At 45.4% G+C, this 13,053-nt stretch overlaps 1 protein-coding gene across 6 annotated transcripts in view; it reads right to left on the minus strand.

Moving 5' to 3' along the window:
- Window positions 1-13,053, minus strand: part of C3H6orf118 (chromosome 3 C6orf118 homolog) — a 56,364-nt gene that overhangs the window by 8,504 nt on the left and 34,807 nt on the right. For 2 of the 6 annotated variants that reach the window (XM_030556718.1, XM_030556716.1), the window contains one exon: window positions 2,905-3,045. The exons of 2 other annotated variants lie outside the window; for them this stretch is intronic. In XM_030556718.1, the coding sequence (XP_030412578.1) occupies window positions 2,925-3,045 (121 nt within the window). In that variant the 3' untranslated portion in view covers window positions 2,905-2,924. Of the gene's footprint in view, window positions 1-2,904; window positions 3,046-7,205; window positions 7,217-11,250; window positions 11,256-13,053 lie in introns of those variants that run through there. 2 more of the 6 variants (XM_030556721.1, XM_030556720.1) reach the window with 2 other exon arrangements.

A 13,053-nucleotide genomic window follows, 5' to 3' on the forward strand; every position in this document is an offset into this window, starting at 1 on the left:
TAGTAGGATGGGCAAAGACCATATGGCTGTCCACTGGAGAGTGAAAGGCTCTAACAGCTGCCAAGTGCACCCACAAGGAACAGAGAGACAACTCCAACATTTTTAGAAGGAGGAGGTAGTATATAATAGTAGGGATCTCAGCATCCTCTGTAGGTATCCCACAATGCTGGCACCAGATAGAAAATATTTTCCATGCTGTGTGAGATATATTTGAATGAATTGAGCAGAAGGTTGAATCTGTTTATGTGAATTTGCAGTTATAGTTTCTTAAGCAGTTGCTTATGTTGAATCTGTTGTTATATAGTGGTTACTATGTTTTTCTTCTCTCTCTGCGGTATAAGACTTAGTCAGCCATGATGGCTCAAACCACGTGTACATGAATGTGTTTCTAATTAGGGACTTGTGCTATACCTGCCATACAGAACAACTGGCAATGAAGATTTCAAGAACATGCTATGCATCAAATTAGCAAAACAATCGCTGACATTGCTTACAGCCCCTGGGTGGGGAGAGGCGTCTGCTATTACTGAATACTCCAAAGTACTAAACTAACAGCAGCAAGGTCAAATGGAAGGCTGTATTGGAAATATGGAGGTCTTCAACACTGCCATGGAGGACTAGCTCACATATGGAGAGAGTCTGGAGCAGTAGTCTGAAGTAAATGAGCTTAGACCAGAAAAACGTAGCAGCTTTACTGTGTGTGTTAAGAGGAAAAACGTAACAGTTTAATATGCAGTCTGATTGCCCCAGAGAAACCAGCAAGCAAAACCCCTTTAAAGAGATAATGCAAACTGTTCAAAAGCACTTGGAACCCAAGCCCCTGATTATAGCACAAAGGTTCAGGTTTCATAAGAGGAATCAACTTGAAGGTGAATCTATTTCTTCCTTTGTGAAAGAGTTAAAAAGATTATTACCACACAGTGCTTTTAAGGATGAGCTTAACGAAGCCCTAAGTGACATCTGTGTGTGGACTGCTTAATGAAAGCACACAGAAGAGGCTCTTAATTGAGGAAAATCTTATCTTTAAACATGAAGTAGAAATTGAAGTAATGCTGAAAACTGCAGCAAGGGATGCAATAGAATTGCATACCACAACTAAAACGGAAGTAGGAATGCATAAACTATCTGCAACCCAAGACAAGATCTGGTCCACTCAGCAGACAGACACATTACTGGTGTGGAAAAGGGTTTCACTCTCCTTGCTGATTCAAGGATGCATATTGCAGAAGCTGTAATATAAAAGATCCTATCCAAGCTGTTTGTCGCACTAAGATAAATATGGAAGAGACCAAAGATGGGAATTGAAATGGACTATCAATGTACAGTCTGTAGACAGAGGCAATAGTGACACAAAGTGAGAGTGGAGTAGCCAGCCTGAATATATATAGTCTGATCAAAATGACAAGTCAGCAATCTGGTTGACACCCTGGGTGGTGGGAGAAATGCTAAAACAGGTTAGAAACACTGCAGCATCTCACATTTTGAATATGGAAACTTTTAAAAATAGCAAATTGAAGGGGACATTAATGTTGCTGAAAAGATAATACCAACTGGAGTGATGCAAGTGAGTGTGGAGTACAACAATAAGCACTGTTTATTAGCCTTATGTCATTGAGAAGGGAGGACCAGCCCTGTGAGGCTGTGAATGGTTACACAATGATTCCTCTGGATTGGAAATCTATAAAGATGCTGCAGTCACTTTCAGAAGACCTCACTAAAACAGTTGAACAACAGCTGGAAGGGATACTATGTCAGGCATTGGGAGCCTTCAAGAAGGCCATAGGAACTCAAACACATGAAGGCTAAAATAATCCTAGCTGTGAAGAGCAGCCCAAGCTCAACCTGTCCCTTACAGCAATGGTTTTCAAGCTTTTTTCATTTGTGGACCCCTAAAAAATTTCAAATGGAGGTGAGAACCCCTTTGGAAATCTTAGACATAGTCTGCGGACCCACAGAAGTCCACGGACCGCAGATTGAAAACTACTGTTCTATGGTAACAGCAACTTTTCACAGACCCCTTAAACAGTTTGAGGACCCCTTAGGGTTTGCGGACCACCGGTTGAACACCATTGCCTTACAGTATCTACTTGAAGGTAGATGCTGAACTGGAACATCTGGAAAGGGAGGGCATACTTTCAAAAGTGGCCTAGAGAGCAAGTAGAGAACTCCTATCATCCCAAATGTAAAAAAAACATGATCCAGTAAGGGTATGTGGAGATGTTAAGGTCACCATAAACCCTGTACTGACCATTGAAAAATGCCCCTTGCCTTGAATTGACATTTTTGCTACACTGGCAGGGCAACTGTTTAGCAAAATGGGTTTGTCACAGGCCTACCTATGAATGGAATTGAAGGAGAGTCTGAGGCAAACCTCATGATCAAAAGAGTATGTATCAATACCACTGGCTATTGTTTGGTATTGCTTCAGCTCCTGCTATATGGCAATGGGCAATGGACCAGATTTTGCAAGCTATTCTGAGAACAGAGTGTATTTGGATGACATTACTGTGACCAGTGGAAGTGAAGAACATCATCTGGGAACCCTGAAAAGCATATTAAAACATCTAGAAGAATATGGATTGCAAGCCAATCACATAAAATGTGAATATTTCAAGGACTCGATAGCTTACTGTGAGTACGTCATTGATGCATAAGGCCTACATAAATCTCAGGAGATTATAAAAGCAGTTCTGAAAGTGCCACTGCCAAAGGACATGTCACAACTTAGATCATTTCCAGGATTTATCAATTACTATAGCCATTTTGTACCAGACATAGCAACTGTATTGCATCTACTTAACTGTTTACTGCAGACTGGTCAAAAATGGGTATGGTCATGTCAGTGTCAAAAAAGCTTTCCTGGAAGCAAAGCAATAGGTCACTTGAGAAAGTGTGCTTACATACCTTAACCCATCCTTTGCCTATCAAGTTAGCATGTGAAGCTTCATCCCATGGAATTGGGGTGGTTTTATCGCACTCCGTGCCAGATGGCAGTGAGAGATCCATAGCATTGGACTTAACATCTCTCCCAGCAGCAGAACATAACTATGCACAAATAGACAAGGAGGATTTAAGTTTGGTATGGAGTGTGAAGAAATTCAACCAGTATCTATATGGGAGGAAATTCACCCTTGTCACCAACCACCGAGCATTAATGGCAGTCCTTCATTCGAGGAATGGAGCTTCTTTGACAACAGCAGCATGAATGCAATGCTGTGCTCTCTTCTTAGCTGGTTACGTCTACAACATCAAATTCAAAAGAAAAGAAGTGCACGCAAATACAGATGGGCTCCCCTGCCTGCCCATGCCAATTGAAGGGTGGCCTGTAATAGAGACAGAATCTATCAAATTTGTCAATTTGTTGCAGACCGAGTGCTCCTCAGTGTCTTGCAGAAACTAAGAGGGATCCCACACTAGCTCAGGTTTATGAAGCTAACTTTGAAGAGTTTTAAATGTACTGATTGCCCTAAGCTGGCACCCTTTTCCATACGCAAAGGTGAGCTTACCATACATCAAGGATATGTCATGAGGGGAATTTGTATTATTATTCCCAGTAAATTGTGCACAAGAGTATTAGATGGGATTCATGTAGGTCTGTTAGGGGTAGTAAAAATGATGGCACTCACCAGTTTTGTATGGAGGCCAGGAATTGACCAAGAAATAGAGCAGTTTGCTAAAGAATGTTTGGGATGCCAACAGGTACAGCGCAGGCCTAAACCAGCATCACTACACCCTTGGGAATGGCTATCAGCTCCCTGATAATGTCTTCATTTTGATTTTGCCACTCCATTTTTGGGTATGATGTATTTAGTAGTTGTAGATACCCATTCCAAATTGGCTGGAAGCTTTTTCCATGAAAACCGCCACAGCTGCACAGACAGTATAAAACCAACATTTGTTTGCAAGAACTGGACCACCAGAACAAGTTGTGAGTGACAAGGGTCCTCTGTTTAGTTCAGAAGAAGGTCCGCAGTTCATAAAGAAAAATGTTATTAGATTATTACCTCTGCACCTTACCATCCAGCTATAAATGGCTTTGTTGAAAGGTTTATATACATTTTAAGCAAGCCCTGCAATCCATGGCAGATGAGAAGGGGTCACTACAGCGAAAGCTGGAACATTTTTTTCTAGCATATCAAGATGCAACATATGCCAATGCTGTTTATGGGCCAAAATCTCAGGTCACACTTGGGCTTATTAAAGTCAGATATAAGCCAGAAATAATCAAATAAGTCAAGTGATGGTGAGAGGGACCAGTGCAGCTCATCAGCTACAAGTGGGTCAAACGGTACTGGTTCATGATTATTGGGGACCCAGTACATGGCTTTCATCAGCTGTTAGTGCACAAGTGAATCCTTTGTCCTACACAGTACAAGTGGCACCAAATATGATTTGGCACTGGCACACTGACCAGTCGTGAGATTCGTGGGTGACCCCATGTCTGACAAAGAAAGCAAAATTCAGGGAGCTGCTGAATTTGTGTCCTAGCTTGATGCAACAACCAATAACATGATACCAGAAAGCAGCTGTGCTGAACAATCAATATCATCTGAGGGAACATATGAGTCAGACATTGCTGCAGACACCCCATTTCCTCAGGGGAGTGTTCAAAATGTTGGCAGACTTTCTCCAGAGAGAAAACACACACCACTTGAAAGATCTGATTTGTAATTGGACCTCAGGTTGTTTTGCCACAAGTACTTCTGACAGCATTGTGCCCATTATATTGTGGGGAGAAGACAGATGTGATATATTTGAATGTATCAAGTAGATGTTGAATCTGTTTATGTGAATTTTGCAGTTATAGTTTATTAAGCAGTTGCTTATGTTGACTCTGTTGGTAGATAGTGGTTACTATGTTTTTCTTCTCTCTCTCTCTCTCTGCAATACAAAAGTCAGCCAGCCATCATGGCTTCAGCCATGTGTACGTTTCTGTGTTTCTAATCAGGTATTCATGCTACATCCACCATACACAACACTGTTAGATGGAGGGATGCTGGGTTGTGATATTTGCTTCTGTCTGAATCAGCCAGTCTGGGAAAAAACAAATATGGATGCACAAGGACATCTTGAGAATGCTTGAACACCAGAACTATCTGGGCCATTGGGGAGCAATCAGGATCACCGACTCTCCATCTTGTTTGATCTTCTTCAGAACTTGAGGTAAGAGAAGGATCGGAGGAAACATGTACATCCTCTGTCCTGACCATCAAACTACACATGTGTCCCTCTGGAGTTGTGGCCTGGAGCAGTACGTTGGGCATTTCTTGTTCTGTTGAGATGCAAAGAGATCCGAAGATGGGAGTGCCCACAGCAGAAAGATGCTCCTCACTACTAAGTCAGATAAATCCCACTCCTGGTCATTGGAGAACCATCTGCTAAGGATCTCTGCTATAATGTGTTGTGCACCCACAGAAGGTGCGCTGCTGAACAAGCGATCTGGTAGCAAATGCACCAGTTTGAGATTGCACAGAAGCAGTACAAGAGAGATGGATCTTTTTTCCCCTTGTTTCTCGCCATGGTCTTCGGTACCGATGACTTCTCACTCTGTGTTGGTACGGACAGCGTAGAAGATGCCTAATGCCTTTTTTCCTTTGCCAGTTAGAGCTGTTTTCAGGGTGCTGTTCCCTTTGGTGCCAGGAAACCAGGACCATGTTCCTGGTGAGCTCCTGACACTCTCATACTGCGGTGCAGCGTCTCACCTGACTTAGTGGATGTCAGAGACGAGGACCCCTTCTTGGATGTGGGCATGCACAGGCTGCAGGAGGAGCTGAAAAGGGAAGCAGAGAGTAGCTCACCTGCAGCAGCCAGTGAAGGTGAGCAGACCTGCACTCTGGAGCCCTGCAAAAGGAGAATTGTGGGAGGCCCAGCTGCTAGGGCCCATGAATATCGATGGTCTACACATCTTTCCCTGCTAAGAGAAAAGGACTCTGACATTTGCAAGGTCAGATTCTTCTTCTTTGGCTTATTTTCTTTACCTGTCTTTGCTGTTTTCTCTTGCATGGGGAAACTGTTAGAAAGTGATCCAGGGAGGCAGTTGCATAGCACTCCAGGGTGCAGGACTCAGCTGCCTGCCTCTGGGCCCTGAATCAGAACCTCATGGAGAGGGTGGGACCAGGTTCCCCTACCCATACACCTTGTTTCTGATAGGGCTGAAGGAAGACCCCCATATCCCACAGAGTCCTGACTCAGGGACTTTGGCCAGGTGAAGCCTGACGCCCCGAGCTGGGCTGCAGAACTATACTTCAGGGGACTCTTCACATATCCCAGAAGGGGTGGATGCAACTTATAGACAGCTCAGAGGGCCAGTCACAGAACAGTGCCTGTCACCCTTCTCTGACCACTATGTGGCGCCCTGTGGGTTTTAATCGTTAAGGCAATAGAGCAGGGATGGGCAAACTACGGCCCGTGGGCTGGATCCGGCCCCTCAGAGCTTTGGATCCGGCCCACGGCACCGCTGGCACCACGTCCCTGTGGCCCCCAGATGGGGGGGCAGATGGCTCCGTGTGTTGCCTCCAGGCACTGCCCCCCGCAGCTCCCATTGTTCGGGAACAGGGAACCACAGCCAATGGGAGCTTCGGGGAAGGTACCAAGAGGCTCAGCAAAGGCAGCACATGCAGAGCCTTCCGCCCCTAGGGGCCGCAGTGCTTCTGGGAGAAGCGCAGGGACAAGGACAGGGCAGGCATTCAGGGAGCCAGCTCTGGCTCCGGTGCACGCCACTGTCACCCCAGAGCCACATTAGGTAAGCGGTGCTGGACCGGAGCCCAAACCCCTTCTGTACTCCACCCCCAACTCCCTGCCCTGAGCCCCCTGCCTGCACCTCGCACCCCTCCTGCACCCCAACTCCCTGCCCTGAGCCCCCCCATGCACCCTGCACCCCTCCTGCACCCCAACCCCCTGCCCCGAGCTCCCTGCTGCACCCTGCACCCTTATGCACCCCAACCCCCTGCCCTGAGCCCCCTGTTGCACTCCTCTTGCACCCCAGCCTCCTGCCCTTAGCCCCCTGCTGCACCCCACACCCCTCCTCTGCCCCAATTCCTTGCCCTGAGTTGCTTCCTGAACACCACACCCCCTCCCACACTCCACACTCCCTCACACTCCCTGAGCCTCCACCACACCCCGCACCACTCCTGCACCCCAACTCCATGCCCTGAGTCCCCTTGTATACTCCACACCCCTATGTACCCCAGCCTCCTGCCCTGAGCCCTCTGCCACACTCTGCACCCCTCCTCTGCCCCAATCCCTTGCCCTGAGCCCCTTCCTGCATATTGCACCTCCTCTCACACCCCGCAGTCCATCCCACACCCCCAACTCCCTACCCCGGCCCTGTCATGGCACAATTCCCCACTCTGACCTTAGTGTCCAAAAGATGGGTACCAGCATTAATTCCTCTAAGCTCAATTACCAGCTTAGAACCTGTAGCACTGCCACCAGCCAGGAATTCCAGTGCCTGGTACACTCTGGTCCCCACAAAACCTTGCCCAGGGACCCTCCAAGACCCAGACCCTCTGGATCTTAACACAAGGAAAGTAAACTCTTTCCCTCACCGTTGCCTCTCCCAGGCTTCCCCTCCCTGGGTTACCCTGGAAGATCACTATGTGATTCAAACTCCTTGAATCACAAAACAGAGAGACAATTCACCTTCCTCCCTCCTTCTCTTTCCCCTCCCAGACTCTTCCTGAGAGAAAGTATCCTGGCACGAGAGAAATCAGCCTCTTTCTCCCCATCAATTCCCTGGTGAATCCAGACCCAATCCTCTGGGGTCTCACCAGAATAAAAAACAATTAGGTTCTTAAACAAGAAAAGCTTTTAATTAAGAAAGAAAAACAGTAAAAATTATCTTTGTAAATTTAAAAAAAAATGGAATAGGTACAGGTCTTTCAGCTATAGACACTGGGAACACCCTCCCAGCCTAAGTATACTAAGTACAATTAAAATCTTTTCAGCAAAATACCAATTTGAACTCCTTCAGCCAAATACACATTGAATTTCTTCCAACCAAATACACATTTGCAAAATAAGAAAACACCATAAGCCTAACTCGCTGTATCTACCTAGTACTCACTAGTCTGAACTTATAAGAGCCGGTATTGGAGAGATTGGAGAGAAACCTGGTTGCACGTCTGATCCCTCTGAGCCCCCAGAGTGAACAACCACCAATATCTAACAGCACACACAAAAACTTCCCTCCCTCAGATTTGAAAGTATCCCTGTCCCCTGATTGGTCCCTCTGGTCAGGTGACAGCCAGGCTCATTGTTTCTTGTTAACCCTTTCCAGGCAAAGGATATGAAGCATTTCTGTTCTATTAACTCTTACTTATCTGTTTATGCAGGCCCAGCATACAATTTTCCCCATCCAGATGTGGCCCTCAGCCCAAAAAGTTTGCCCACCCCTGCAATAGAGGCATGAGTTGTGGTCATCGGTGATCAAAAAGTCCAGGGGAGCAAGGCATGCACATTTTAATCCAGGTCACATTTTAATCCAGTTAGTTGCCATAGTTTGTAAACCCATTTTTAATAGTCCAGATCTGTACATCCTTTATAATGCTAAATGCAGGGCATCTTCACATCCTGCTTTTAGCTCTCCTTCAATTGTGCCTACAGACAGGCTTTGATTCAGAAATCTCATGCTTTTGCTAATGTTTTAGTTTTCCTGATCTATCCTGGATAGGAAAAAGTGTCAGCTCCAGAACTGAGAATCATAATACTAGGAGGGCAGAATTGGAAATATCTCATTTATAAAATGCCTTATTATGCAAATATCCTGAGGCACTGTTACATTTTTAAAGGGTTTAAACTTGAGCTCTGCTGGAAGCAAAACTTAAGTCTTTATGTTACATTAAAAAACACTTAGTGAGGGCACTTTCTTAAGTACCTCAGGGCTAATTACTTTAATAATTAACACCATAGAAATGAAACTAATTAACTTTGTATTCAAGTATATCTACTACTAATTGCCTTGATATTTTATTTCTAATAAGCTCTTGGCTAAGCAGCACTGCATTTGAATGATTTTAAAACAATGCTACTGAATTTTTATTTTTTACAAAATAGTTCTCATTATTCTTTCAGATGCAGTGACATTCCATTTTCTTCCAAGTTTCCTTTGGTTCCATTGACTTTGGTTTGTGAGGTGCCACTCCTGCTCTCTGGGACATGCAGTTCTAATCTAAAAGGTTGTTTTACACCTCACAGAACCAAAGGAATATCAGAAACTAACATCACATGCAGTCCTGTAATTCTGACCCTCCCTCTAACCAGATCTGAGTTGTCACAGTTCCTAGGCTAACCCACACTTCTGACTTCTCCAGATGTTCCCACTTTGTATCAATAATCAGTGGGTCAGAGATTGACTCTATAGCCTGGTAGTAAGAGCACTCATTTGGCATTTGGGAGACCCAATTCTGAGCTCCAAATCAGGCAAACAGGGATTTGAAAACAAGTCTCCCATCCCCCCACCCAGGGCCGTCCTTAGGATTTATGGGGCCCTACGCAGTATTATTAAACTGGTGCCCCTGTGCCGGATGGCAGCCCAAGCTCACTGCCTGGTGGGGGAGGGGGAGGAGGGACTTGACAGCAAAGGATAATGAGATGCCCGGCCTGCCTCATGGTGGTGGAGAGTCACAGTTCCCCGCAGAGACTTCCATGCCCTCTCCCTCATGCAGAATGGACATGAAGAAAGTACCTAATTAAAAGCACTAAAATTTGGGAATAAAAAATGTCAGTCACAGGTTTTTTGATATGCCCTGAAGTTTGTCAGAGATTTATTTGCAAAAACTTCATAGTAAGGGTGAGGTCAGCTGTCCTGCTGAATACAACATTACATATAATGGAATACATGATGCAGCTCTTCTCTGTTTTACATTTTCTTATTCAGTATTTCTAAATTGAATTTATATTTTAAATGTACTCAAATCTTAAGCCAGCATTCCAGATTATTACATATTTAACTCACTGAAACAAAGACATTCTTTTAAATTAATTAGAGAGGTTTAGTGTGTTCATAACAATGTTCATTGCTTTTAGAAAAAGGGAACAGTAATTTACTTTGTGTGATCTCCATAACAAGAGACATGGTTATGAATTTCACCAACTTTAAAAAAAAATATGTTTCCAAAGATTTTAGGTATAACAAGGATTTTGTCTTACTAAGGTACTGATTTTGCTGGAGGGTTCTTTTAAAACTAGTTCGTCGGATAGTCAGAAGTAAGAAAGGGAAACTCTTTGTCCAGCTATCTGGAAGGGAAGGACTGTTGTCCCTTTAAGGGCTCTCTTCAGTGGGGAGTGGAGGGAGAGGTGGTGAAGGGATGGACAGAAAGGACAGGAAGACTTGGAAGCACTTTTTTTTTTAACTATAGTAATTAAAATGTGTATTTAGATAAGGGAGGTCTTTTGAAGGATTTATTTAAAAAAACTGTATGTCTGAAGATCCACGCATTTAAGGCTAAAAATGATTGTGCATCTAAAACTCTATGCAAGCATTTTTTAGAAATGGGATTTTATAATCTTCACCAGCTCACTAATGAAATATTTTTAAAGCAAATTTTAAACTAAGGTCCTGTAAATATTGCATTAATGCACAACTGTTTTTGTCAGTTAAGTCAGAAACTGACAGTATAAAAATTTATTTGGGCATAAGCTTTCATGGACATCGGATGAAATGGGTTCTAGTCCACAAAAGCTTATGCCCAAATAATGTGTTAGTCTTTGAGGTGACACAAGGACTCGTCCTCGTTTTTGCTGATACAGACTAACAGGACTACCACTCTGAAACCTGTCAGTATATACCTTGGGGTTGGCAAATGCCTGTTAAATGGCTTTATTACCCCTGAACAGTTTCAATGTTGTGCTAATAGGTCTGGCAGGCTGGAGGTTTTTTCACTTTTAACTACTAGATTCCCTCCCAAGGAAGACTCACCAGGCTAGAGCAGCCATCTGTGGGAGCCTGCAGGAAGGGTCAGAACAGGGATAGGAAAACAAGAGGGTGGACACTAAGACCCAGTGGTGCCCAAATTTTCAGGTGCCCTACTCAGCTGCCTATGTTGCCTATGCCTAAAGACAACCCTGCCCCCACCCCCAGATGAGTTCTCTAAACACCAGGCTCTTGGCTGTATTGACATGGGAGTGCCTTTCCTTCCATCCCCACTGCCCTCTCCCCCCACCACACACACACTTTCTCCCATGAGAAAGTGATGCTGGTTTAGGTGCCTAAAATCATCCCCCACTGCCCTCTCCCCCCACCACACACACACTTTCTCCCATGAGAAAGTGATGAGCTGGTTTAGGTGCCTAATTCCAGGAGAGGGTTCAGAGCTGTGAATCCCAAAGAGAGATAGGCACCTCCTCCTCACCCTGCATTAGGGCAAGGGCAGAGTTGAAGCCCCACCTCTATCCTTGGCATTTTCTATTGGCCAGCTCAGTTAGCTCCCAACTCACATGCTCTCTTCTATGAATTCCATTCTTGAGCACTGACTCTACCCCATGTATTGTGGAGTCTGAGGGTACGTCTACACTACAGGATTATTCCGATTTTACATAAACCGGTTTTGTAAAACAGATTGTATAAAGTCGAGTGCACGTGGCCACACAAAGCACAATAATTCGGTGGTGTACATCCATGTACCAAGGCTAGAGTCGATTTCTGGAGCGTTGCACTGTGGGTAGCTATCCTGTAGCTATCCCATAGTTCCTGCAGTCTCCCCCGCCCATTGGAATTCTGGGTTGAGATCCCAATGCATGATGGTACAAAAACAGTGTCGTGGGTGATTCTGGGTAAATGTCATCACTCATTCCTTCCTCCATGAAAGCAACGGCAGACAATCATTTCGCGCCCTTTTCCCCTGGATTGCCCTGGCAGACGCCATAGCATGGCAACCATGAAGCCCGTTTTGCCTTTTGTCACTGTCACCATATGTGTACTGGATGCCGCTGACAGAGGCGGTACTGCAGCGCTACACAGCAGCATTCATTTGCCTTTGCAAGGTAGCAGAGACGGTTACCAGTTGTTCTGTACCGTCTGCTGTGCCACTGTGAATTGGCGATGAGATGATGGTTATTAGTCGTTCTGTACGGTCTGCTGCTGTCATGGGTGCTCCTGGCTGAACTTCGGTGAGGTCGGCCGGGGGCACAAAGACAAAAATGGGAATCATTCCCTCCTTTACGTTGTATCTAAAAATAGAGTCAGTCGTGCCTAGAATATGGGGCAAGTGTACTACAGAGCCAGTGTACCAGAGAGCACAGCTGCTCCGTGTCAGATCCCGCAGAAATGATGAGCTGCATGCCATTCTAGGGTGTGCCCCTGCAACAACCTCACCCGTTGATTCCGTCCTCCCCCAACCCTCCTGGGCTACCATTGCAGGGTCCCCCCATTTGTGTGATGAAGTAATAAAGAATGCAGGAATAAGAAACACTGACTTTTTAGTGAGATAAAATGAGGGGGAGGCAGCCTCCAGCTGCTATGACAGTCCAGGCAGGACATTTAATGGTGAGGAGGAGAGGAGCCCAGCATCCCACTGCTATGATAGTCCAGGCAGTACAGAATCTTTTCTTTAGACATGAAAGTGGGGGGGCTGATGGAGCTCAGCCTCCAGTTGCTATGATGAGGACGGTTGCCAGCCGTTCTGTACCATCTGCCGGGAATAACCGGGAGTCATTCCTATTTTTACCCAGGCACTCCCGGCCGAACTCACCTGAGGCCAGCCAGGAGCACTCATGGGATGATGACAAGAACAGCTACCAGTCCTACTGCACTGTACTGTCTGCCACCAGGGAAGGGAGGGGAGAGGATGCTGTTGTTCAGTGCCGCGGCACCGCATCTACCAGCAGCATGCAGTAGACATACGGTGACATTGAAAAAAGTCAAGAAATGATTTTTTTCCCCTTTTCTTTCATGGGAGGGGAAGGGGGGTAAATTGACTAGATATACCCTGAACCACCCCGGACAATGTGTTTGACCCTACAGACATTGGGATCTCAGCCAAGAATGCAAATACTTTTGGGAGACTGCGGGGACTGTGGGATAGCTGGAGTCCTCAGTACCCCCTCCCTTCCTCC

This window comes from Gopherus evgoodei, chromosome 3 (assembly GCF_007399415.2).
Source record: "Gopherus evgoodei ecotype Sinaloan lineage chromosome 3, rGopEvg1_v1.p, whole genome shotgun sequence".
NCBI classification, from domain to species: domain Eukaryota; kingdom Metazoa; phylum Chordata; order Testudines; family Testudinidae; genus Gopherus; species Gopherus evgoodei.